The sequence below is a fragment of the Indicator indicator genome, chromosome 6 (genome assembly GCF_027791375.1).
Source record: "Indicator indicator isolate 239-I01 chromosome 6, UM_Iind_1.1, whole genome shotgun sequence".
NCBI classification, from domain to species: domain Eukaryota; kingdom Metazoa; phylum Chordata; class Aves; order Piciformes; family Indicatoridae; genus Indicator; species Indicator indicator.
The window spans coordinates 40027762-40055503 of record NC_072015.1 but is presented as its reverse complement, the minus strand read 5'-3'; the positions used below and the strand labels follow the sequence as shown (position 1 = coordinate 40055503).

The 27742-nt window shown below is 43.7% G+C and overlaps 2 protein-coding genes across 2 annotated transcripts in view; both read right to left on the bottom strand.

Moving 5' to 3' along the window:
• Positions 1-2953, bottom strand: part of TMEM245 (transmembrane protein 245) — a 77467-nt gene extending 74514 nt beyond the window's left edge. The window contains exon 1 of the mRNA XM_054381901.1: positions 2330-2953. Coding sequence (XP_054237876.1) covers positions 2330-2953 — 624 coding nt within the window. The remainder of the gene's footprint in view (positions 1-2329) is intronic.
• Positions 2954-18577: 15624 nt separating this feature from the next.
• FRRS1L (ferric chelate reductase 1 like) lies at positions 18578-27539 on the bottom strand. Its single transcript, XM_054381907.1, has 5 exons — positions 27332-27539; positions 25492-25576; positions 24845-24983; positions 19210-19456; positions 18578-18750 (listed from the first exon to the last, which is right to left on the bottom strand). Exons 1-5 carry the CDS (start codon positions 27537-27539, stop codon positions 18578-18580), a joined length of 852 nt encoding a protein of 283 aa, XP_054237882.1.
• Between the last annotated feature and the right edge of the window lie 203 nt (positions 27540-27742).

The following is a 27742-nucleotide window of genomic DNA, read 5'->3' as shown; positions in this document are numbered from 1 at the left end:
ACACAGCTGTGAACTGTGTGTGCCCCTGGCCATGTTTGGCTATGTCCCATCCCATAGGTCCAGTGATCAGGGTCCTGCATTACCAAAGGGCATTAATTGTCTTGGGCCAGTATTTAAACCAGCCAAGAAGTCAGACAACCTGCCTTGTGCTCACCCAGACAGTGACAAGAGCCAAATGCTGCCCAAGTAGCAGCTGAAGAATCTGCTCCAGCAGACCAACAACTTCACCAAGGCCTTGCACCTGGACCAAGGCAGAAAGGGGAAAAGCTCCAAGGGAATTGAATCCCAGAAGAGGCTACAGCCCAGTGACAGAGCACACAAGAGAGAGGCCCTGAGCCCTCTCTGAGCCAAGGACTGCTCAAATCATAGCCACAGCATCTGGGAAGATACCAGCCAGAGGAGCAAGTGGTGAGTCCCAGGCTGATCTGCTATGGAATCCCATTGGTGGGAAACCCACAGCTCATAGACCTGTATGTCCAATGGGAATTGCTGTATTGGAAACAGTGGATCTGTGCTTAAATCATTTAACTGTCTTTCTATGTGGAGTATAAAACCCACAACAGAACAATTGAACCTGTGAATTTTTGTAAATAAGTCTTGGTAGTGTTTGAAGATACCACCACCAGGAAATATTAATTATAAAATATATTAAAATATACTTTTATTACACCACCTTTGCAGCCCAAGGCAGAATTATCAGGGGCTGAGGAAGTTTACAAGACAAAAATTACCATATACAAATATACTATGCCATTCAGATACTGGCCTCACACTTAAGCCATACTTGCTTGTCTCTTTTATGCCTTTAATAAATTATTTATAGACCATATTATTAGCACAAAAATATTGCTCACTAATTGGAAAATGTACTTATTTTACATCAATTGAGTTATTCTGTATCAAAATGCTTCAAAACACAGAAATCTAAGATTGCTTTAGTAACACCTGCAAAGTATCAGCATACACTGGCTTCATCAAAGTAATAAAGCTAGCATTCAAAGATCATGTGCAGTACAAAATCAGAAGCCTGGATGAGCTTATTTTTTTTCTTGACAGATTCTTGTCCACATAAGAAGCTTAGTTTTAGGTGGTTCTTCAGTTTTACCTCCACCTATAAGCCCATTAAACTCTGCGTAATTTTCCCACCCAGAGGCTGTTTTGTTTATTGAAACAAAGAAGAGCAGCCTAAAAAAAAAAGTCTTTGACCCTAGGAAACAAGTGTGTCAATCATCCATCAGTATCTAACAAAAGCACAACTTACTGATCTCCTGTGATTTCACATATCCACTTACTTCAGATCCATAGTACTGTCTCATTTGCAACTGTAACTAACAAAGTGAAAATTAGTTATGCCAGAGGTTTTAACCAGACTACCTACTAAAGGCAACATGTGGAAAGAGGTGTCTCAAAAATTTTACTATCATAGGTAAAATTTTTAAGTGAAATAGCTTTATTTTTTACCCTTCAAACTGAGTTACTTCAAGAAAATAAAAAACAGTACACTGAGAAACAAGCCCTACGATGCTTTTCCCACCCGAGTCACTTGCAGAGCTGCTATTTCACAACATATCCTAAAGCTTAACTGAGCTGATGTTTGCCCAGGACCTCAATTGAATTACCTCTGACTTAACACCATCTCGAAACTGGGGCACGACTAAACTACAGACACAAAACACTGACAAAGAAAAGGTCTCTGCTTCTGCTGCGACCACTGGTTTACACGGAACACCTCTCCACGCAGGTGATGTTAGGTAATAGGTTGGACTTGATGATCTCTGAGGTCTTCTCCAAACTGGTTGATTTTGTGACTCTGTGATACTTTCGACGCAGTTTTATAGCCAAAGCTATACCCTACATCACCGCGGTGCCGGGACTGCTAGCGCTTTGCCCCGGCATCCCCGGCGCTGCTGCGCTCCCTGAGCACTAACCCAAGTGCTGCGAGAAGAATTTCTGCGTCCTTTAGAGTAATAGGAAAGAAGGGGGAGGGCGAAGGAAAAAAAAAAAAAAAAAAAAAAGAAGGAACGCAAACCAAACAAAGTAGGCAACAGCGACTTCAACCAGGCGCCTCACGATTTTAAACGCCGGTGTCCGCAAACACCTCCCTTCCCTCGCCGCCGCGCAACAAGTGGGATGACAGCCGACCCCCGGGCAGGTGGGCGGCCACAGCGAGCGGCTCAGCCAGGCGGAGGTGGGTGAGGGGCGAGGGCCACAGCCCAGCCCAGCCCAGCCCACCCCGCTCTGCCGCGCAACTCTAACACGGGGACGGAGAAGCTGCCGCTCGCCCCCGGGAAAAGCCAGCCGGCCGCCCCCGACGGCGACGCTTACTCACCCACTGGCTGCTGAAGTAGTCCAGCCCCTGGCAGATGAGGCGGGCAGCTTGGGCCAGCAGCACCTGCACGCCTAGGGAGCTGCCGAGGCAGTAGATCCCGTAGAGCAGCGGCCCTCCAGCGCCTAGGAGCAGCAGGAGCCGCCGCCGCCGCAGCACCTGCTCGCCCAGCGCTTCCACTCCGTAGTTGGCAAAGCAGATAGGGAGAAGGAGGGCGGCCAGCAGGACGGGAGTGCCAGAGCGCTGCAGGCGGCCAAGCCAACGGCGGCCCAGCGCCGTCAAGGAGCTCTTGAAAGGGTGCAGGAAGGTGCCGCACAGCACAGCCCAGAGCAGCGGCCGAAGAAAGGCCTCCAGGATGAAGTAAACCAGGACGGCGGCCCCGCAGCACAGCCCCGCGAACAGCAGCGCCCCGGTGTTGTAGAAGGCCTGCTTAATCGGCTTCTCCAGCCGCGGCAGCGACATTCCCGCCGCCCCGCCAGAGCCGCCCAGTGGCAGCCGCGGCATGGCCGCCGCGCCCTCCGCCCCGCCGGCACCCGCGCTAGGAGAGCCGCCCGGCCGCCGCTTCTGTGCCGGCGAGCCTGGAAGGGCGGCGACCGGAGCCGCCGGGGGCTCTCCGCTATCAGCCATGGCGCCCACCCCTTTCGCGCAGCGCCCAGCACAGCTGCCGCTGCGAAGAGCAGACGCGTAGCTGCTGCCACCGCCGGGGACGGAGGCGCGGAAAAGTCGCCGGAGCTGCCGGAGGCTGCAGGGCCACGGCGCTCCAGCCACGGGCGTGCGCCCCGCCCGGCGAGGAAGAGGAGTTGGCCGGCGGGAAAGGGTGCTGGGAAATGTAGTTCTGCTCCGGAAGAGCTGGCCGCCGGGCTGCCTTAACCCTGCAGCCGCAATGACTGGCGGACCGGCGAGGGTGTGACCGGGAGGTCTTTTATCCCTTCTGTCCTGGTTCTGTTACTGCCGAGTGTGGGTGGAGGCTTCCCAGCCGGCGCCTTCGTTACTTTTGGCTGCAGCTTGACAGAGTCGAGCAGCTTGCTTCATGTCTTCACCCCTATGCCAGCAGCACAGTCCAATCGGAGCCCCGTTAAACGCTCTCCTGCCCCTGCTTCTGCTTTAGTCTCTTGAAGCAGAAAACATTCGGGAATTTGCAGTGTCACTGCAAGGTGAAGAGCGGGACTGGTTAAACAAACAGGAGAATTTTGTCTTGTCTGAATGTGCTCTGATATCAAATTATTTAAAAAGAAAGCATCTGTGCTTTTAGTGGAAATTGGGCCCAGTGAAAAAGTAGTTGTTTTTTCTGTTTTTTTTTTTTTTCCCAGACGTGGCATTTTTGACATTATGTTGATCAAATGTGTTTTGCAAATAATTTAGGGGAGCTTACTTCCTGCATCTGACATACACCAGACCTCTGTGTCCACGCATAAGGGTGACAGCTTGCAGGTGGTCTAAACACCTCTACAATAAATACACTTGGTCTGAGCAAGTTTTGAACTGGCTCAGTGCTACCACTGTGCTACTCAGTTTTCCTTTCACAGCTTAACAGTACCCTTCAGCAGGTACTAAAGCTATTGGTAACACTGCCTTTTATAAAACCCTCAGAGGGATCTTTCTGCTGAAACTTTTGTGGGGTTTTTGTTTTGTTTTTTAACTTTCTAGGAAATTTTGTGGGGGTTTTTTGTTTGTTTGTTTGGTTGGTTTTTTTTAACTTTGTAAGATTTACACACAAGTTTACTATTGTGTAATGTCATAGTAGAGCTCTGCTCACCAAGACTTTGAGGGAGTGTTTCTTATACAGTGCAGATGTCTAAAAGCTGAAATTACCCTAAGCACAACTGGTTTTAACTTGTAAAGTGGAAATACAGCTGTTCATAGCCCAGCTTTTAAAGTCAGAGAAGTATAAAGACAACAGATTATAAACTGAGACCTACCCCTATCATCACCCCAAGGAGGAACGGTAGAGGTTTTACCACATATTCCCTGTAACCTTGTTGCATCCTGAAGTGGTAGTTGGGGCTGGGTCCAGACAGCTTCCTGCACAGAGGTCCCTCTTGGCTTTTGCAACAGTTCATTTTCGTTTGCTGAATAAATCCTGTGTAGGTTCAAAGTGCTTAAATTTCCTGCAGTGGAGGCATTTATAGACCTACAGGTACCTCATTTGATTCTAATGGTGATGAGGCATTATGAGCAGTTGTCCATATGAGAAGCTTTTATTGCACCTTAAAATGATGCTGTCACTCACTGCTCTTTGATCAGATAAATCTGCCTCCTGGCAGAGTGCTGAAGTAGGTAACAAGCATGCATCACTACCTGAACCTTTTCTCTTCAGTTTCTGCAGAACAGATGAAGCATGCCAACAAGGGACTCTAATGGCTTATTACTTGTTACATTAAAGTTCAATTAGCGATTGTCAATTAAGGTTTACACAGGGGGAGTTGAGGATGCAAATCCTTTTGTTAGATAAACAGAGAAGCCAGCAAATGAAATCTTCATAGGCACATTATTAGTCCTTTGATTTTTCTTCACAGGCACAGGCAGTCATGTTTTTCAGGAACTGAAATTAATGTTAGCTCTGACTTGAGTGAAGCTATAAATATTGATTTATATAAGCTGAGAGTTTGGTCTCTACTGTAGAATACCTTTTCTTTCCAATTCTTGTTTCACTGTGTGTTATAAACCACTGAACATATTAGGAATAGCATTTAAAAAACAATGAACAAACCAACCACCAAAAAACCCAACACCAAAAGCACAACAAACCCACAGTACAATACAATAAAGATAAATACAATACAATACAATACAATAAAATACAATAAAGATAATATATTATCCCAGCATGAACACTTAAGGATAAGGATGTGACCATAAATGTCAGAAAACTATTTCTGAGGGGACAGCTGAGGGAGGACACATAAGCTTCACAAGACACACATCAAACTCTGAAAACTGAATTCCACATGTGGTGCTTTGGCCCTGGCTGGGGGCCAAATGCCCACCAAAGCTGCTCTATCACTTCCCTTCTTAGAGGGACAGGGGAAAATATAACAAAAGGCCCATAATAAGATAGAAGCAATTTTAATAATGCAAAGCAAAAGCAAAGGCCATTTGCAGAAGCAAAATTAAGCAAATATGTTTTTCTCTACTGCCCATCAAACCAGATGGTGTTTTGGTCACTCTTGGGAAGCAGGGCTCCAATACACATAGCAGTTGCTCCAGAGGACAGATGCCATCAACGAATGTTCCCACGCTTCCTTCTTTCACTTAGCTTAGATATCTGAGCTGATGTCATATGGAATATCCCTTTGGTCAGTCTGGGTCAGCTGGCCCAGCTGTGTCCCCCTCCAAGATCTTGCCCACCCCTCAGCATACCCTTGGGGCAGGGAAATGTTGGAAAAGTATAGCCCTGGTGCTCAGTTCAGCAGTAGCCAAAACACTGGTGTGTTATTAACACCCAGCTACAGCACTGCAAAAAAAAAGCATTAGAAAGATGCTTTGGGGAGAATTAACCCCAGCTCAGCCAAACCAAATACAATCTTCACACTTTATTCCACACTATTTGTGTCATGCTCAGGTTCCACATAACTCAATACATTTGACCATGTCACTTGATTCTCATACTGAAATCCCTTCTTGCTTACACTCACAAAGTAAACTACATAATTAAACCACCTCAATGTCCATCAACAGTTTTATATAGATGTTTTATCCAGATGTTACTTGGGCCTCATCTGTACTGTTCAGGCCAGGAGAAGCAAGATATTCTACTGTTGGGCACCAACACCAGATTGGTGTCAGTCACTGTTGCACTCATGTTTCTTGCAAAATTCCGTCAGTTTGGGTCTTTCTTACTGCACACTTCCTGCAACATACAACTCACATCCCAGGTTATTTTTCCCCCAGTGTTAAATCTTCTTGATCTACACCCTGAGTCTTCCCATCCTTTCTCATTACCCACCAAGTACACCCAGGTTCTCGAGCAAAGACAGTCCCAAGAATTGGTTTGCCTTTCACCGTGGGAGGAGCAACCCAAACTGCCTTCCCCAGCCACTTCCTCATGTGCACTACAGGGACCATATTTCCTCCCACAGTGTGTAAAGGTTTTGTTTGGGCAGAAGGTTGGAAGGGACCTTAAGAGATCATCGGGTCCAACCCCCCTGCCAGAGCAGAATCGCTTAGGGTAGTCCATACAGGAATGCATCCAGGTGGGTTTTGAAAGTTTCCAGAGAAGGAGACTTTTGGGTTCTCTCCAGCAGGTCTCTGTCTCTCTTGAACTGGGGAGCCCAAAACTGGACACAGTATGCCAGGTGTAGTCTCAGCAGGGCAGAGCAGGGAGTTAGGAGAACTTCCCTAGCCCTGCTGGACGCACCTTTCTTGATGCACCCCAGGATCCCATTGGCTCTCTTGGCCACAAGAGCACATTGTTGTTCCATGGAGATCTTGCTGTCCACCAGCACTCCAAGGTCTTTCTCTGTGGAGCTGCTTTCCAGCAGGGCAGCCTCTAACCTGTCCTGGTGCCTGTTGTTATTTCTCCCCAGATGCAGGACCCTGCACTTGTCCTTATTAAACTTCATGAGGTTTGCCTGCACCCAGCTCTCAGCCTGTCCAGGTCACGTTGGATGCTGCACAGCCTGAGGGGTGTCAGCCAACCCCCCCAGTTTTGTATCATCAAGAACTTGCTGAGGGTATAATCTGCTCATCCAGGTCATTGATAAGATACTGAACAAAACTGGACCCAGTAGCAACCCCTGGGGGACACCACTTGCCACAGGCCTCCAAGGTGACTCTGTGCCACTGATGATGTCCCTCTGAACTCTGTTGTGGAGCCAGTTTGCAATCCACCTCACTGACAGCCATCTGTGCCACATCTCCTGAGCTTTTCTATGAGGATGTTATGGGAGACAGTATCAAAAGCTATACTGAAGTCAAGATATATGACATGCACTACTCTGCCCTCATCTACCCACTTGGTCATAACTTCATAGAAGGCTATCAGATTAGTTACGTAGGATCTCCCCTTGGTAAATCCATGTTGGCTACTCCTGATAACCTTCTTGTCTTCCAAGTGTTTAGAGATGACATCCAGGATGAGCTGCTCCATCATCTTTCCAGGGATGGAGGTGAGGCTGACTGGTCTGTAGTTGCCTGCCAGATCCTCTGGAATAAACCGTCCAAGAGGGTTCTGCTAAATTTTAGACTCTGTGCTTCCATGCCCCATTACCCAATGCTCCCAGCATGGTCTTTAACAGCCCATTCTACCTTTCAGTCTTCCCAAAGGCTCGTGGGTGAGATAGGGACTGTGATATATCCACTCAATGCCATGTTTTTTGGCCCAGGAGCTGATGGCATTATTTCTGAAGTGAGTCCCATTGCTGGATTCAATTCTTTCAGGGGTACCATATAGCCTCAAGATTTGCCTTTCAAGGCCTAAAATGGTGTTTTGGGTAGTGCCATGATATACAGGGTATGTCTCTAACCAACCTGCAGTTGCTTCTATCAGCACTTGCCCTGAAGTGTTTGTGGCAGTGGTCCAATATAGTCAACCTACCAGGCCTCACCATAACAAAAACCCAGCCACCACCCTTTCTTCCAGGGAGACTTAGCTCTGGTGGCTTGCTTGATTGCAGCACATATCTCACAATCATGTGTGACCTGTGTGCTAGCCTCCACGGTCAGATCTACCCCTCAGTCACGAACCCACCTGTATGTGGCATCTTTCCCTAGATGTCCTGATGTTGCATGGACCCATCGAGCTCCAAACAGCTCATCTTCATGCTCCCAGTCCAGGACCAAGGAGACAGGCAACACATGCAAAAGCAAGTTCCTCATTTATATGTGAAATAACCACATGAAACTATGAAATAACTTATTAATGCAGCCACAAGGTGTCAGGTTGGAAGGGACCCCCGGAGATCATCTGGTCCAACCCCCCTGCCAGAGCAGGATCACTGAGGGTAGTCTGCACAGGAATGCATCCAGGCGGGTTTTGAAAGTCTCCAGAGAAGGAGACTCCACAACCCCCCTGGGCAGCCTGTTCCAGGGCTCTGTCACCCTCACTGTGAAGAAGTTTCTCCTCCTGTTGAGCTGAAATCTTCTATGTTCAAGTTTGAACCCACTGTTCCTTATCTTATCACTGTGAACCACCAAAAAGAGCCTGGCCCCCTCCACTTGACACCCACCCCTCACATATTTGCAGACATTGATCAGATCCCTTCTCAGTCTTCTCTTCTCAAGGCTAAACAGCCACATACAAACTCTGCCACATATATAAACTAAATGCATTCTTCCACTGAAATGAGCCAGCATGTAGGGAGGCTGGTTTCTGCAGGAATGTTTTCCTTTGGAATGTTGTTTTGTTCCTTGCGGTGTCCAATCCGCTGGCTAGAGAATCAAACACTGGGCACACATCCCAGCAGGACACTGGCTGCAACAAATAGCACCAACATAAAAGATGTTCACTTGGTGGACCAGCATGCAAAACACATCACCAGTAAGGCACTGGGATGAACCAAATCCTGAACACTACCTTGCACGGTTAGCCCACATGGTAGCTGTTTGCATAGAACAAAAGTTAGATACAGAGATCTAAGTAACAGAGCAATTATTTTGCCTTATCAAATTCATCCAATGTTATTTAGCACAAGACAAACATAATTTAAGACTCTCTGTTCAGTATATTTAAGGCCTCTATTGATCATGCAGTGCTACAGGCTGGGGTCAGAGTGGCTGGAGAGCAGCCAGGCAGAAAGGGACCTGGGGGTACTGACTGACAGCAGCTGAACATGAGCCAGCAGTGTGCCCAGGTGGCCAAGAGAGCCAATGGCATCCTGGCCTGCATCAGGCATAGTGCTGGTCAGGCCACACCTTTAGTACGGTGACCAGTTCTGGGCCCCTCAGTTCAGTAAAGATGTTGAATTGCTTGAACATGTCCAGAAAAGGGCAACAAGGCTGGGGAGGGGTCTGGAGCACAGCCCTGTGAGGAGAGGCTGAGGGAGCTGGGGGTGTTTAGCCTGGAGAAGAGGAGGCTCAGGGGAGACCTCATTGCTGTCTACAACTACCTGAAGGGAGGTTGGAGCCAGGTGGGGGTTGGGCTCTTCTCCCAGGCACCCAGTGACAGAAGGAGAGGACACAGTCTCAAGCTGCACCAGGGGAGGTTTGGGCTGGATGTTAGGAAGAAATTCTTCACAGAAAGAGAGATTGGCCATTGGAATGGGCTGCCAAGAGAGGTGGTAGAGTTACTGTTCCTGGAAGTGTTTAAAATAAGCCTGGATGAGGCACTCAGTGCCATGGTTGAGTTGATTAGACGGTGTTGGGTAATAGGTTGGACTTGATGATCTCTGAGGTCTTTTCCAACCTGGTTAATTCTGTGATACTGTGATCACTTGGTAAGTGCACAAAGTAGCTGACATACATGAGATTCAGCCTTCCTTGCAGCCTGCAACTGTGTAAAAGAAATAAATTTCTTGGAGTTAACTTTTCTTCTCAGTCCACTAGCAAGCAGCTAAAGTATCTGCTGAAACCTGAGAGATCTCAGAAACTGAAGCAAGCGTGTCTGAGGGAATTGTATAGCTGCTTTTGCTTGCTGAGTACCATGAGATTTCCTCTTCTCTACTGTCAGTCTCTAATATAATTTCACAGGATCACAGGATGTTAGAGGTTGGAAGAGACCTCTGGAAATCATCGAGTCCAACCCAGCTTTCTTCTTTTCTGAGAAAGCCTCCCAGCACTGCTCTGGACAAGGAATACTGCAGCAATGACAGCAGATGAAGAACATTCATGTTTGTACTACTGGCAACTTGGTTATGGTTCCATCAAATAGTTTACACAAACACGGCACAGAAGTCACCACTGGAATCTCTGCACTCAGCTTTCTTATAGTAAGTGACAATTGGGTTAATATTTTATTAAAATCACAGAATCACAGAATCAACAAGGTTGAAAAGACCTCAGAGACCATCAAGTCCAACCTATGACCACCACATGACTAACTAAACCATGGCTTCAAGTGCCACGTCCAATCCTTTTTTGAACACCTCCAGGGATGGTGACTCCACCACCTCCCTGGGCAGCACAATCCAATGGCCAATTACTCTCTCTGTGAAGAACTTTCTCCTCATCTCCAGCCTAAACTTCTCCTGGCGCAGCTTGAGACTGTGTCCTCTCCTTCTGTCACTGGGTGCCTGGGAGAAGAGCCCAACCCCCTCCTGGCTACAACCTCCCTTCAGGTAGTTGTAGACAGCAATGAGGTCTGCCCTGAGCCTCCTCTTCTGCAGGCTAAACACCCCCAGCTCCCTCAGCCTCTCCTCACAGGGATGTGCTCCAGACCCCTCCCCAGCCTCATTGCCCTCCTCTGGACATGTTCAATACACATGATTAGTTTTAATTACATCTTCACTGTGATTCTGAGGGTGAAAAGAGAAAGAAAATGTAGTGTCCCATCTGTTAATTTGCTACTGTGACCTGCCTTATGGACTTAAATGGAATTATTTGGTAATAAATTCAAGCCCATGGTATGGGAAAGAATTTTTAACACAGCACAGCAGCAGAGACTTCTTCAGAGACCTTCCCCCCTCCCCCTTTCATAAATTACATATCACACATTTTCTTAGACTAAAAAGGCATTTATTGTAACAGGTTTATAAGTACTGTTGCCTGTCATTGTCAAGTATCTAACAGAGCTCACTCAAACACCAACATTTAGTATAAAACAGATGTCACCCACTAATATTTTTAGCGCATGCACTGAATGTAAAGTAGTCCCATAGGTCACCATAATTTCTTTATGCATTCATTCAATGTTTGTTTTTTTCTGAAAATACTAGTGCATAAATACAAAGAGGTTGGATGATTACTTCTGAGCTACAAAACCCCAGTTCTGAGCTCCTACCCAACCAAATGCCCACTGCACATTGATGCTGGGTATTGGCACACAGAACATAGCTTAGCATAAAGAATGCAGACTACTTAATACTGTAGTTACAAGCTGCTTATTTGTAGGTTTTATCTATTAGTTTTGAGAATGCTGAACAAAGTCAAAAGGTAGAGAAGACAACCATTACACTGTATGTAATACAAAACAAGTGGCAGGAGTTAACATAGTTATGGCAGGCTATTTACTTACAGAGAGGTTAAAGCAAACCAGACCTCAGGATGTATGGCAGAAATACCAAGGCATACTAGACATTTCTTTTAACCTAAACTGAACTCATGATGCTTCAAATAAGCTATCAAAAAAACATCTGCCTAAATAAAGGCTGGGGACATCACACATGGATAGCAGGGTCCCATGATGCCATTTTTCTAATGATTTAGGAAGTTTGGAATTTCATCTTTGACTCCGTGTCAAGACTTGAATGTTGCTTCCAGATTTAGAGAAAATCTATTGTGGTGGGTTTTTTTTCTATTTCAATGTTTAGCACTGTTTTCATATCACCAGCTGTGAAAAACTGAAAAAGAAATCATTACTTTATATGCTAGCCATCCAATATTTCAGAAGTGGGTATTATATTTTGGGCTTAAAAAAAAAAAGCTTTTTTTTTCCCTTCCTAGATTTAAATATGGCATCTGTGCTTCCTTTGCTATTATCCTAATACTCTATATGACAATATTTTCTTGACTTATTGAACTTATCCTTGTTTCATCTTGTTTGGAAAAAAATGAAAGTAATACTGTAAAAAGATTAATGAGAGGCTAATTTTTGTACTGAAGGTGACAGAAGGTTAGTGTATAAAAACTGCAAGCATAATACTCTAGTAGGTAACATCTTGAGTTTCTGTATATTATTCTAGATCATTCTGCCTCTCCCCCCAAGAAATCAGCTAGGTGTCAGATAACATGTAGGATCCTGTGCTTTCTCTTCTTTTGTCTCTAGCCTTTTGTTTTTTAAACTCTTACACAAACAAATACCTTTAGCAATATTACACTGCCTAAATATTCATTCCCACAAGAATATTTTTCATTACTCTAAGGTCTGCAGATCACTGTTGTGAAAAGTTGGCAAGAATATCTGTATTCCTTGGCACACAAACTAACTGATTTTTTCCCTTTGTTTAGTCTTTGGATAATATGAAATTGAACTGAAAAGACATTAAGGTTAAGAGAGAGGTAAAACAAAATCAGGCAATATGTTGCATTACCACTTGCCCTGAGTAGGCTTTGGAGCCATGAAAGATTTGCAGCTGCTTGGCACTTTTGAAAAATCCAATTGCTTCTTTTCAAATGTAAACATGAATTTGAGAAAGTATCATTTAGAAAGAGCTCAGGAAAGAGCTGCCACCAGGTAATGCTCTAGTCTATAAAGAGCAGAGCACCTTTAAGTTTCCTATAATGTTTAAGAGCGCCATAGAAATGTCACCTTGCAAGGACTTCTCCTAAATAGCCTCTACTTGCAGATCAAAATCATAGAATCAGAGAATGGTAAGGATTGGAAGGGACCTCCGGAGACCATCGAGTCCCATACCTCTGCCGAAGAAAATGAGCCTCTATGGAGCAGCAGCTGGTCTAAAATGTGGACTGTGAATATCTGAACACATTCCAACCTCACGTTGGTTTGAAAGAGCATTCCTACTTAGGGAAGAAATACAGAACAGAGGCAAAAGCAGCAGTTGGGAATGACTGTGAAGAAGCATCAGGGAAAGGTTCTTGACTGAGAAGGTGATCAGTCACTGGGAGCAGGCTCTCCAGGGAAGCAGTTACAGCAGCAAGCCTGTCAGAGTTGAAGGAGTGTCTGGACACTTGTAGTCATATGGCACAGTTGTAGGTAGCCTGTGAGGAGCAGGTCTTGATGATGTGGATGTCCCTGTAGGGGATCTGGGGAGAGATCCTGAAGGGCAGGGGAGTTGGACTAGGTGGCCTTTAAAGGTTCTTTCCAACCCATTGCATTCTAGAATTCTATGATCCTTATGGGTCCCTTCCAACTCGAGATATTCTGTGAGTCTGTAAGCGCAATTCAAACTACTTAGCAATCAAAGAAGGGAAGAAAACATCTACTTCTTTCCTTGCATCAGATTCGTTGCTATTGCCAAGTTAAATCACAGATTTTCAAGGCAAGTAATGTCTTTTAAGTCTGGTTTTTCACACCTAGCAACTCCACAAGCTGCATCTTCCTCGACACTTCAAAATTACACTGGTTTTGCCTCACTATCTTAACCCAAGTTGAACAATCAAGTTCAAGCATGCATAATTTCACCAAATCTACTCTAAAAATAGAAAAAAAACCCAACAGAAGTTACCAAAATAATAATTTCATACTAATCAAACAGGTTCACAAAAGGAAGGTTTACCTAGATCTTACTCTGTATCTGCAAAAATTATATATGTTGAGATATACATTGGACAGAAACAATTAGATATGAAAAAAAGAAAAAAAAATATGTGAAAAGTTGGTATTTAAAGAAAAATAAATTTTTGTAGTCAGGAAATTGAGATTTTCTTTAAAAATCTTCCAATTCAATCCCTAACTGTGCTAGGCAGGTTGTGAGAGAGCTGCACAAGGCCTTTACACACTGCTACACAAATACTGATACTGAAATTATAATTGGAGGAAGTAGGTAATGTACAATAAAGGTACATTATGAAATGTACCTTAAGAAAAGACATAAAGTCCCAATCTTTTGACACTCAAGCTGCTGCAAGTGAGTAGTGTGTCAAATGGCCAGTGAGCAACTGACTGCCACTACTGCCTACAGGATCTGGGCAGGTTTTCACACCTCCAAAAGCAAGACCTAGCCTCCAGCTCCTATCTTGGAGTTTGATGGGAGTAAACACTTTACAGCACAGTCTGACCTCATGCCCAAATCAGCCCTTACATAGCTAGGACCTGCATAAATGCTACATTTTCATTCAAGTCAGACTCTGTTCCTTCTCTTCACATCAAGTAATATTTGCTTTGAATTAAAGGTGCCAGACATGCTCTGCCACATCTAAACTCATGCAAAAATAGGATGCATGCCAAATCCATTAGCCCTTCCTTGTCATTCAGCCTTACTACCAGTCTCTCCATTCTTCTGTCCCACACTGTTTTGAGGTCACCAATGCCTCACTGTGTAGCATTCAAGCAGACTGCTTCACTTTTCATTACAACTGTGGAGTCACAGTTGGAAAAGAGGATGCCAATGCAGGCAGGTTATGCACATGTACAGCTCTATGAAGCACCAGAACAATATTTAAGTATTTAATGTGCAATATTTAAATGCTTCCACTTTTGTAATACATCTAAGGCTTTATACAAAGTTGTACTTCATCTAGAATACTAGCACTCTCACAGTAGATGTATCTGAAAATAAGTGATATTAGATTTTTTGCATGAAAGACATGTTTCCTTCTCCTAAAGCCATTACCCAATACTCTTTTTGGGGGGGGGGAGAAACTATTTGGGAATATTTAACAAAAAAAAAAAGTGTGGGGAGAAAACTACACCATCTATACATCAGTATAAGAAATCAAGGAGTCAAAATGCAATTTAAATGCTGGTGGAAGTTATTAAGTTTGTATACACACTATGAGTACAGCATGGTGCCAACTTCCAGTTGCCCAGGGAGGTGGTGGAAGCCTCATCCCTGGAGGTTTTTAAGGCCAGGCTGGATGTGGCTGTGAGCAGCCTGATGTAGTGTGAAGTGTCCCTGCCCATGGCAGGGGTGTTGGAGCTGGATGATCCTTGAGGTCCCTTCCAACCCTGACAATTCTATGATTCTGTGATTCCAGTTCTTTATCCAGTCTGATCCACTGGATGGATGGGAAAGTGAAGACAAAAAACTAAGGACACCTGTGTCTTCCATTAAACTTGTAACAGCCATTTACTTGCAGATAACTGGAATGTTACCAATCACACAGCTTTCTAATTGTGGCCTGGATAATCATGTGCATCAGTTCTTCTTACTCACTGACTTCTCTTCCTAGCTGGGCTAAGGCTTCTCAGGCTCATCTCACTAAACAGCATAAGGCATCTGTGCAGATGGTGCCAGGACACAGGCTGGTGACAAGGAGCACAGTAGTTTTCAGAGGAAGATTAGACATTAACACTCACAGGAAGAACACCATCCACAGTTTGGCAAAAGATGTAAAGGATTTGGTATAGGACGGGACCTGCTGTTATTTCAATTTTGCACTAGACATTGAGTACACAGAGGCAGTTGTAGGGCTCCTCTCCTTGATTAAGATCCAGGATATGGTGCCCTAAGCAAGCTTCAAAACCTCTGCCTGGTTTTGCTGATGTCCACCACACTCCAGGCCTTCCCCGTTCCCTGTGTTGAAAACTGGAAAAGTCAAAACCAGCTTTGACAAATTTTAACTCAGTCTGGGGGTTTCCTCAGATTAGGCAGACCACAAGTGTTTATTTTGTTGTTATCCAAGTACTGCAAAACCAAGAAGGCCACAAAGAGATTTCAAACTTTTCTCACCAATGTTTTCTTTCAAAACCATAGTATTTCCCTCATAATGATAGATTTTTTGAAGAAAGCATTCCATGCATCCAATGGCATTATAAAATCAGCGAGGCTTTTTGTTTTGGTGTTTAAAGAGGGGTGGGAGCTATCTCACCTATACATAAAAAGTTATTTTGATTTAGGCAAAGAAAAAAAAAACAGTACAGCTTTCTGTAATCTGTCCTCTCCACTTATTTTTCTGGGCTTTCCTATCCTACCTATTATTCCATGTCATTTCAGGCCTAACTTATTATTTGTAGCAGAGTACCAGTCAGACACTACAGATATAAAAAAGGTCCCTTTGCACTAGGCACTATCACTAAATGTAAGCAGCTGATTTCTAACAGATTTTAAGTATAAAACACTCTAGATAAAGATTGTCAGAGTGAGTAGAGGATGATACTATGATTAATAGAACAAGCAGTAGTCACAACTGAATTTTGTTCTACATGGAAAGAACATATTCAAGGACATTAATTAATGCCTTATGGTCTTTGCCAGTCCTATCTTTCTAATTAATAATCAAAGTTAAATTTCCAAAGGATAAGGTACACTAAACATGCATTTTCTAAACTTTATGCCTGTGTATCACAGCACCCTACAGCAAGTAATTCTCAAAACAAAACCACTTGGGAAATGTGTTCTTTAGGAGATGCTTGCTAGTAGTTACCATAAGAAACTAAAAATTATTTGGACTAGGAAGTGTCTGCTTTTTCCTCTAGTTTGTGTTGGCATCTGTTAAGTAGAACCTTGGTGTTATTATTGTAATCTTGTAACATAACCCTGCACTTCAGTCAAGCCAGGCTAACCTAAATCCAGCACTGTATTAAAGAAAAGAAAAAAAAGGAGACAAAATGGGTTTCTATCTTACTTCAGTACCTTTCAACTATTAGATTAGCCCTTTAGTGGATAATCAGGTAAATGCCTGATACTAAAACAGTAAATACAAGGCATAAACTAAAGCAGCCCTGAAGCTACTTTAAACAGCTGTGATCTCTGAGAACAAACTGCACTACCTTACCTGCTTACAAGTTAGCACAAAGGAGAAAGAATTTGCCCTAATGATTTCTTCACTTCACCTGGTTGCTGAACATAAAACTCAACTGTCCGGGCTTCAGGCAATGTTAAGGCTAAATTCTCCAGCCACTGTGAACCAAAGCAGACTTTTCTTTATGAGGTGGTCTCCACCACATAGTTTATCAGATGATGAGTAGGCTATGCAACTCCAGAGAAGCAATTTATACTGAATAAAGCTATTATATGCACTTTTAAAGTTCACTTCATTCTGAAGTTCTCTTTCCCCTCCTGAACTCTAGTCCAGTGATTTTAAGTGAACAAATCCTTAGAAACAGCAATGAAAATGTGTATTGCTAACTAATATTTCTTTTAAAATAAAGTGCAGTACACTTATTTTCAATCTAATTCATAAACTTTAAGCATAGGTTTGAAGAATGCTCAGCATAAAAAAAGAATTAGTCTACAAACTTCAGTCTGTGAATAATGATGCAAGCTCAGCAAAGCTACTGAATTTTTTACACTCTATGGACAATGAGAACAGAAAGGAAGTCCATCAAGTACTTTAGCAGATCCTTTGCTACAGAGTCCTTAAGCATAGCACATTAGATAGAACTTTGACACAGACTTTACTTCTGTTTAAATAATTTTAATGCAAGTTGGAAAGTGAATGGACAACCTAATCTAAGCACATTTGACTGCTACATGTAGACATGTGTCACACGCTTCTTACTGTGTGAAGAACAAAAATTCTCCACAAGAACTCAAAAGTTTTTCATACTATTCTGTGGCTCCTAAGTACATTTTGACACTTTCCATTTCTGTAATACTTAGCATTCATCTTTGTAGTATGTATTGGTGATTAAAAAAATCCAATTATTTCCTCTTTTACCACAGTAACTACGTGTTAGAAATGGTTTGATGGAACTAAAGATACTGCTTTCTTATTAATCCTTATCTTTCCTTGCAAATAGTCTCCATTATATTCCCATTTCTTTGTAAGCTAACATCAGCTGTCCACACTGATCTTTAACATGAACATGATATATGAACATCAACCACAGAAAAACAGATTACTTCATACTCCTACAGAACTGCTTAAAAATGTATTTACACATCAGCAAAATTATTGGTTTTTTTCATAGAGAAAAAACGATTATTAGGAGGACATCCTATGGCTTGTTGGGAACTTCTATATTATGTACTTTTACATCTGTTTTTTCCCATATATGCAAGTTTAGGTTTGGAAAGTACCAGAGCAAGTAAACCTTGATAAATATACAAAACAATTAGGAGAACTGTCCATTAATGAAGGACAGGTTTTACACTACTGTGCCAGTACTCAGATCTTAAGTTCAGAAACTGCACTTGGAGGTGTGCTGTCTGCTCCAGAAGTACCAAAAAGCATTATAATGTTTTCCAAATTTGCGTTTTGGGAGCATTTTTGAAGGCAACTTTGCTTTTAATAAGATGTCCATCACTAACTTTGCCTAAGCACACATGCATCTGGCGCCCCTCCCAAATACACACACACACACACACACACATGCACACTGGTTTTACAAAAGTCTCTCTTTCTTTGGACAAGTAGTCACAACACTGAAAATATTCTCCTATGTGTTCACTGATTATTCTTAAATGATTTCCCACCACTCTGCCACTCAGAGGAGATGGTTATTTCCTTCTCCTGATAGGCTAACTATATTCAGAAGCAGCTAGATGAGGATGGTGGTGTGATATAAATTCCAATAGAAAAATGCATCGTCCATCCATATAGCAGTCCATCCTGAGAAACTTCCACTGACAAATTCCTGCCATCTTCCATTGGTCATGGAGTTCCCATCAATAAATAGAAGGTCAGTGCAACAATGAGGAGCAAGCAGAATGGAGAAGAGAAGGTCTGATAGGCAGCTGATGGCATGAAAATATCTTCATACTTGTAAATACTGACAACATGCTCTGATACAGGTGGTGAGTCTATATCATGTCGAGTTATAGAACCTTTAACAGGTAAGGGCAGAAAGAAATAACGTCAGATGCATCTTTTGTTATAACTCTACCAAACAAACAGGTAGACAGTCAAATAATTTTCAAACCTCCAGGAGCATGCAATATTACACTGTCAGTGAGTAGGGTCATTTCTCTGCTTTCAGAAATTAAACTTCTGAATGAAACAAATGAAACTCAAGTAAACAATAAACACCCTTCAAAGGAATTCAGAACTTTTAGTTATGAAGTTCTTCTCAATTTGGCTCTGAGGACTCGGTGTAGTAACTGTAACAGCCAAGAAAACACAACAAGTTGGACTCACTAATTATCTTGCCTTCCTTTGTATCTGCTTTCAAGCCTCATGCTACCAGAATTCTACTTAACTTTTAAAAATGGAATCTAGTTGGAACAATGTTATTAGAATTACACGTCTCAATTTTGGCACCTCAGTTCCGTCAGCTATCAACTTACCCTGGATTGCTGGACCCCAAGCAAACAGGTAGTACCAACTCAAGTGTAGATCTACAATGGTTTCCTCTCGGGGAACATAGACAGGACGCTTGAATCGACACGTCACACGGTTGTTTTCAAAAACCCCTTCTTCATCTCTTGCAGGGTTCCTCTGGATTTCTTTAGCCCACTGACCAACATTGTAGAAGTGCTGGATTCGAACTCTTCCATTATCATCATGAACACAGGCCATGACATCATCTCCTCCCTAGACGGTAAAAAAATGTTGGTAGAAGGAAAGCAAAAGTGTCACAAAGCATTTCCTCATGTCTGTGTATCAGTCTAATTATTAAAAACTAGCCAAGACTTGGGGCTTTCTAGATTTCTTTCAGAAAGACTTGCTTTCCTAATCATGGACTCAGTAACTAACCCTGTACTTATCACTGGTTAGGCCACACCTTGAGGACTGTGTCCAGTCCTGGGCCCCTCAGTTCGGGAAAGATGTTGAGTTGCTGGTATGTGTCCAGAGAAGGGCAACAAAGCTGGGGAGGGGTCTGGAGCACAGCCCTGTGAGGAGAGGCTGAGGGAGCTGGGGGTGTTTAGCCTGGAGAAGAGGAGGCTCAGGGGAGACCTCATTGCTGTCTACAACTACCTGAAGGGAGGTTGTAGCCAGGTGGGGGTTGGTCTCTTCTCCCAGGCACCCAGTGACAGAAGGAGAGGACACAGTCTTAAGCTGTGCAAGGGGAAGTTTAGACTTGATCTTAGAAAAAAGTTCTTCACAGAAAGAGAGATTGGCCATTGGAATGGGCTGCCCAGGAAGGTGGTGGGGTCAACATCCCTGGGGGTGTTTGAAAAGAGACTGGATGAGGCATTTAGTGCCATGGTCTAGTTGATTAGATAGAGTTGGGTGATCAGTTGGACTTGATGATCTTGGAAGTCTCTCCCAACCTGGTTGATTCAGTGATATTCTGTGACATGTCTTCAGTCAGACTGAAAAGCACAAAGTGGATAGCAGTATTTACTTATCCTTACTATCTCCAAATTCTCTTTTGGATATCTTTCTAAGAGTTATTTTACCTAACATGTATAACATTTTTAAGACATGGTGTCACTCTGCTATCATCTATTGAATTGATTAGTAATTTGTGAAGTTCTGGGATTCTGCTTCATAAAAACTGGCAGTTTCAAATCATTGAAGTGACCAAAATCCACTGCATCAAATAATGGATGGAAACTGAATATAATTTAGTAAATATTGGAGATGAATCTACTAAATATGGAAAAACAATAGCATGAATTACAGTCTGTCTTTTCTAATCTCTTCTCATGTTCAATTAAGGGAACATCACTTATGTCTATTAAGAGAAAATGAAAAAAATGTTCAGCATGTAGTAACAGAACACAGAACACTGTAAGATACAAGATACAAGAAAAAAAAGTAATCAATATGTGCTTCTTCACCTAGCATAAATAGCCAATAAGCATTACAATCAAGCAAAGAAACAACAGACAGAAGGAACTGTGAGGCAATTGTTAAACCAGTTGCTAGAGCAGGTCACTAATAAAGTGCCAGAGCACTGTATGACTTGGGGATTAGCATTAATTTTAGGAGTACTATCTCATAGTTTTATTTTATACACCTGAGCAGAAATCTGTCATTCTTAATTTCAGAGAGGCAAAAATAAAGATATTTTTGCATATAAAAAAAAAAAACAAAAACAGGAAAACCAAAATCAGAAAGAAAAAGGCATTCTGAATCTCAATGGAATGACATTACAAAATCCTGCCCATGTAATAAAGCCTGCAAATGGAAAAGCATAATGTCATTTGAGACAAAAAAATAGGTCACAGGGCTTTAAAAAAGTCTATTGAGAACACAAAGAAGTTTTTTTTTTCCCCTGAACTTCTGTAGCTATCCAGGTCACATAATTTTCACTAGGGCCTCCAAAGCACAGTGTATTTCTCAAAGATGTTTGACCTACAGTCATTTTACCATTTGATCCTGCACATCCCAGGACATTTAGCCACTAGATCCTGCACATCCCAGGGCACCAAAACACCCTGGAAGTTATGAAAAAGGATGAAGTCAGCAGCGGAACAGGAGAGGAATACAGATAATTAGTTGTTTTAACTCAACTGATTGATGGTCATTAGATCATCTATGCAGAAATTTTTGGAAGCAAACCCTTTCAATTTTACACTTCTTTAATTCTTCTTCCCAGAAACTGAGACATAACCTGCTGCTTGGTGGAACCTGCTGCTTGGGATGAAAGGTAATGCCTGCTTTCTAAGGGGCTGATGAGATGCAGGCAGTGGGATCCTGAGATCTACAACAGGTATCTCACAGTTACAAACAAAACTGATAGCATGGGTCCCAGTCTTGAACGGTGCTGTAATGTTTTGACAATCCTCTTGAGCAGCTGCCTTTCCAGGCACCTAAGCTCTTTCCAAAATTTGGCTGTAAAATTGTTCCTCACAACATTAAAAACATAAGTCATTTCTTGTAACATGAGCTGCTCTTCATGACACAAAGATATCTATCTTTATTGTGTTTATTTACAGTGTCACATATATACATACAGAGTAATGGGTGGAAAGCACCTGCTGTAATGGTTTATTTGCAAGGGCTAAGCTGCCTGCTTCCCCAACACAAAGGTGAGGGGAAAAGTAACACACAAAATTCAGAGTTGAGATAAAGAGGTAAGAGTTTAATATATTAACATCCTCATAGAAAAGCTCAGGAGATATGGCACAGATGGCTGTCAGTGAGGTGGATTGCAAACTGGCTCCACAACAGAGTTCAGAGGGTTTGTCATCAGTGGCACAGAGTCACCTTGGAGGCCTGTGGCAAGTGGTGTCCCCCAGGGATGGGTACTGGGTCCAGTTTTGTTCAATATCTTTATCAAGGACCTGGCTGAGGGGGATTGAGAGTACCCTCAGCAAGTTCTGATGATACAAACTGGGGGTTGGCTGACACCTGTCAGGCTGTGCAGCATCCAACGTGACCTGGACAGGCTGAGAGCTGGCTGCAGGCAAACCTCATGGAGTTTAATAAGGACAAGTGCAGGGTCCTGCATCTGGGGAGAAATAACAACAGGCACCAGGACAGGTTAGAGACTGCCCTGCTGGAAAGCAGCTCCACAGAGAAAGACCTTGGAGTGCTGGTGGACAGCAAGTTCTGCATGGAACAACAATGTGCTCTTGTGGCCAAGAGAGCCAATGGGATCCTGGGGTGCATCAAGAAAGGTGTGTCCAGCAGGGCTAGGGAAGTTCTTCTACCTCTCTACTCTGCCCTGCTGAGACCACACCTGCAATCCTCTGTCCAGTTTTGGGCTCCCTAGTTCAAGAGAGGCAGAGACTTGCTGGAGAGAATCCAAGGGAGAGCCATGAGGATGCTTATGGGACTTGAGCATCTCCCCTGGGAAGAGAGACTAAGGGCCCTGGGGCTGTTTAGCCTGGAGAAGAGAAGACTGAGAGGGGATCTCATCAATGTCTATAAATATCTGAGGGGTGGGTGTCAAGTGGAGGGGCCAGGCTCTTTTGGGTGGTTCAGAGTGATAAGACAAGGAACAAAGGGTTCAAACTAGAACATAGAAGATTTCAGCTCAACATGAGGAGAAACTTCTGTACAGTAAGGGTGACAGAGCCCTGGAACAGGCTGCCCAGGGAGGTTGTGGAGTCTCCTTCTCTGGAGACTTTCAAAACCCACCTGGATGCATTCCTGTGCAGACTATCCTAGGTGATCCTGCTTTGGCAGGGGGATTGGACTTGATGATCTCTGGAGGTCCCTTCTAACCTCTGATATACTGTGTGTTACTGTGATACTGTGAACATATCATAATCATGATGCATAATTACGATAGCTGATAATCTAATTAATCTAATAATACAATGCATGATTACCTTAGCTTAGCTTATTTCCAGTGAAATGCAGGAAAAATACCCTCAGCATAAACCAGAAAACCAAACCCAGCAACTACCCAACTCCCACCTATTCCACCACCATGCCTGCAGAAAAGAGACAACACCCAAGCACCTGGAATCCAGAAGCAGCAACTGGAACAGGAAGCCTCCCATATTGCCACCTGAACTTCAAGCCCCATAATACTTTTGCTCCAGTCAGCACTTTCATTTTTCAAGCTGGCATGACTGCAGCACAGTATGAATAACAGCAGCAGATTCAATGAAATCCATGACACCTGGCCTCTCATTTTCTTTCTGTTTATCTTTTTGGGTCTGATAAAAATATTGTCAAGTCAGTGCAAGCCTACCCATTCATTTTTTGTGGGTCCTAGCTGAAGACATCTAAACTCTGTGTTTTCAGACTACTGTACAAGAAATAGTCCTGTCCTCTGACTTGTGACATATGCTCGGTTATTTTTTTTATATAGTCAGCACTGTTTCCATATACAAACAAATACATTATGAACTGCATTTTAATCCTAAACTGAGTTTAGGATTTTACTGAGTATCACAGACAAAAACATCTTTGCTTCACTTATCTGTTGCTCAGGCTTTTTAAAGTTTGCAGAGTACATGCTCCAGTTTTGCTCATTGAAACACAATGAAAAGAGAAGCATTTGAATGAAAAAGTAGAGGAATAATCATTAAACGAACCAACAAAAAAAAAACAAAACACCAAGGAGGGATAGAAGAAGCCATTTTAGCAAGACTGCTTTATGTAGGTAAATTAGCAGAAGTTATTTTGTCACACACTTCTGGCTTCCCTGGAACAACACACAGGTATCAAAGAAACAAAAGTTTTCAAAGGTTTAACAAAAAAAGCCATCTTTGTATCACTGAAACTCAGCTGACTTACTGAAGAATAAAATTATTTGCTATTTAGTTTCTGATGTTAGTGCCTCTTGTCCAAGTAACACCGACATAAAATGCAATAGGATGTTTTCCACGTGAATTGGCTTATCCCTGCAGGCTTTTCTATTAGAGAGTTAAAAAGCTAGTAACATTCAGACAGTCAGAGCTGAACTGAAATAATATTGTAATTCTCAGAGAAGAAGCAAAAAGACATGTTAGGAAGGATAAGCAGTTTTCCGGGAGGCAGTGGGACTGGCTTCTGATCCCAGTGGTGCTTTGTTTTCAGGAAGTCAGTTTTTCCATATGCGCTCTGTTTGTGAAAGATCAAATATAAACCATTTATATGGGTTTGGAGTAGATCATCTCTAAGGTCCCTCCCAACCTAAGCCACTCCATGATTTTATGATATACTACCATGTTGTGATGGTTTAAAACTGTCTTTTTAATTTTTCTTCTCAAAGTCCCAGCAGAGAAAGCGAAAGAGTGTAAATAAGTCACTATTGGGTGTAAGAAAGCAAAATAATGGTTGTTCTAAACACTTCCATTGGAGAGAGAGAAATGTTTAAGAACCACCTTGGGAGGTCCCCTCAGGGGAAGCAAAGGGAGCTTGGTTGTGCTTTTCTGTTGTTTGCATATATTTGTAAATGTTGTGAATAGTGTCTGTTTGTACATATTCATTGCATTTCACCCTAGATTGTAGATCTGCTTGTATATACAGCTTTCATTTGCTTTCCAGACTGAGCTAGCCTGGGGTTTGTCGGTGGGGGGGATTTCAGCTCTCACATTGATACACATGTAAAAGTGCACATGCTGTCAACATGAAGAATTGTAGATGTCTTACCATTTTCTTGTCTGAGGAAAATCCGACTGCCACCCAGCCCTCAGTATCAGCACTCAACTCGAATTCAACATCAGCTCCTATTCTGCGGTAACTCAGAAAGTAGTCACAAGTCTCTGCATTGCATCCAGGTTTACCATACCTAAATGGAATTGGAAATAGATGTAACTTTTCCTTGCAATGTCTTGCTATGAAACTTAATTACATTTCTGCCAGAAAAAAAAATAACAAGAATGCATTTTGGTATGATGGCAGCAAGGCCTATTATATTGTGCTATACAGAAACTACCATTAATTAAGGGTTTGCCATTAATACTCTTTTAGTGTTAAGAATATGTAGCATTTAAACAGCATGGCAAACAATCAGTTGCACACGGTTTTAGTCTGCTGATCTTCCTAGCTCTGTTTTTTTAAGTAAGTGCTTCATAAAAATACAAGAAATATGAAATAACTGTAGGTCCATAATTATGATGTATATCCTTTAAATAACCCTAGTTTACTCATATAATATAGTCAATAACTACAAAGTATATTCTTAAATAATAGCCATTTATTAAAATGAATAGAATATTAACCAAAGTCTTCAATGCACTCAGTCAGCATTTGCAAACATAAAGGTATCTGCAAACATAAGGGTATCTCAGACTGACCTGAAGCATCCCTTGGTTTTCCCACAGTCATCCACTCTGATTTTCGCAAATGGATCCACAGGAGGAGCAGTAGGGAAAGGGTAACCTGTATAATCAGAATTAATCATTATGAAATAAAATACAAGGAACAGAAAGCAGTAATACTAAATAGAAAATGTTCCAATAGCATTTACTTTGTCTGCTGATGACTGAGCTGTTCAGATGAGGGACTATGTTGTCACACACATAATCCCTTGTTCAGATGGTCCTGGATCCAGGTACCAAAGTAACACTGATAACTGAAAAAAATTTCTCAGGTTTTCTACATCCACCAAGAAGGAAGGACACTGCACTGTGACTTTGCTACATCAAGGGCAAAAGTTAACTCAAGGCAGAAGAACACCGAGTACTGCAGTAAACTGACAATTGGGTATCTCCACTCAGCTACCTCTTCGTGCAGTCTTTCTCCTCTCAGGAAATCTGTAACGGAACTAAATCTGACTCCTTAGCTATCTACTATGTATAAATGCAAGGCACCAGATTCAGAGCTGTAGGAATGGATGCCAGAAGGAACTTATATCCTCCATTACAAAAATAAAGTAAAATGTGCATTGCAATAAAAGGTACAAGAGTATCAAACCAGGGAACTGCCTGTAGTTGTGACCGGCAATAACCTGTGCAGACTCGGAAGAGCAAGACAGTAAGACTTATGATTCCAATCAATGCCATGTCTGCTGTATAATGTCAAAACCAAAGTGAGAACATTTGCAAACAGATCCAGTCTGTCTTGGATTGGAGAAGTTTGTGTCTGTAGCATGAATATAGGTATTTTAATAGCATCTTCTTTTACTTAGCCAACTAAAAACCAAAGTGCTAGCTGTGAAACTGTAGTCCTTTGAAAGTGCTCCACTGAATAGGAAATAAACACTGCAGTTAGTTACAACATCTGCAAACAAATGTTTAACCTACACAGTTTCAGACATTTGAGAGCCCTGATGTGCTTTCCTACGTTTCTGACAATGCCAATGGAGATGGGATGATGCAAACGGCAAATTACAGCCTCCATTAACACTATCAGGGACCTGGGTAAATTATCCATACATTATAAATGTATGAAGCTGGCAAAATTTCACAGCAACCTGTACCAAAGCATTACTGAAGGACTGACCACAGGACATCCTATCTTCTTACTTCTTCCTTTTTTCTGCATCAAAGAACCGGTTTTCAGTGCAGCCAAGCCACAAATTTGGAGTTTTTAACATTTTACCATTTGCAAATTAAAAGTAAACACAAAACCACAACACCCCCAAACCCACGACCACTGTGTTTCTTATCACGCAGAACATCACATTCGAAACCCACAAAAACAAGGCCTGATTTTAGGTTAGCAGCCCGAAAAGCGCTTCGCGAGGGGGTCTGCACCTCGGAAGGCGAGCGACCGTCCGCCGGTCTCTCAAAGCCGGCTGGGAGCGACCCCTGGGTCCCCCTCCCGGGTTTCTGCAGTAGCCCCACGGCCACCGGCTCTCCTACCCGCCCCCGACCTAGGAGGCATTCACAGGCACAGGGCTTCGCTGAAGCCTCGCGGGGAGCGAGACGCCAGAGGGCCTGGCCGCTGAGCTGGTCACCCGGGGCGGCCCTCCGGACCCGGTCCCAGTCTTAGCCCTCGAGCAGCAGGGCTGGAGGCCGCTCGGGAGGCGGCGGGAGGAAGATGGCGGCGGGCGCTGGCCTTCGTGCTGAACAACGCCGCCACGCTCCCATCCGCTCGTCACCGCCACTAGCCGCCCTTCCTTGCCCGCGCTGGGCTCGCCCCGCTGGCCACCGCGCCCCGCCTGGCCCCGCCGCCTGCCCCTGACCGCCGCACCCTCCTCGGAGAGGTAGCGCAGGTCGTAGAACTCGCTTGCGAAGGTGCCGTACGAGGAGTCGTGGGGAGGCTGCGCCGCCTCCTCGCCGTGCTCCGCGCCGCCCGCCTCCCGCCGCCCGCCACCCTCCTCCGCCGGGCTGGCGGCGGAGCCGGCCAGGAGCAGCAGCAGCAGCAGCCGCCGCCAAGCGCTGCAGCTCCGCACCGCCATGGCAGCGGCGGCGGCGGGGCGGGGAGGCGGTGGCGCCGCCGGAGCGCGCCACCTGCGCGGCCGGCGGAGCAGGGGAGGCGCCGGGGGAAAAGCCGGCCCCGGGAACGGGCGGTGCTGGAGGGGCTGTGGGGGTGGGCGACGGGCCGCTGTGGGAGAGTTTGGGGACGAAGAGGTGTCGGGGCGGTATGTGCGTGGGCGCCGTG

What these genes read in the sequence shown, in the direction of transcription:
- FRRS1L (XM_054381907.1), bottom strand. Translation starts at nt 27,539, where the DNA reads ATGGCGGTGCGGAGCTGCAGCGCTTGGCGGCGGCTGCTGCTGCTGCTG. An exon ending in GCGCTACCTCTCCGAGGAGG is followed by an intron (nt 25,577 to 27,331) that starts GTGCGGCGGTCA and finishes CTGATTATACAG; the next exon opens with GTTACCCTTTCCCTACTGCT. An exon ending in TTGGGGTCCAGCAATCCAGG is followed by an intron (nt 18,751 to 19,209) that starts GTAAGTTGATAG and finishes TACCTGTTAAAG; the next exon opens with GTTCTATAACTCGACATGAT.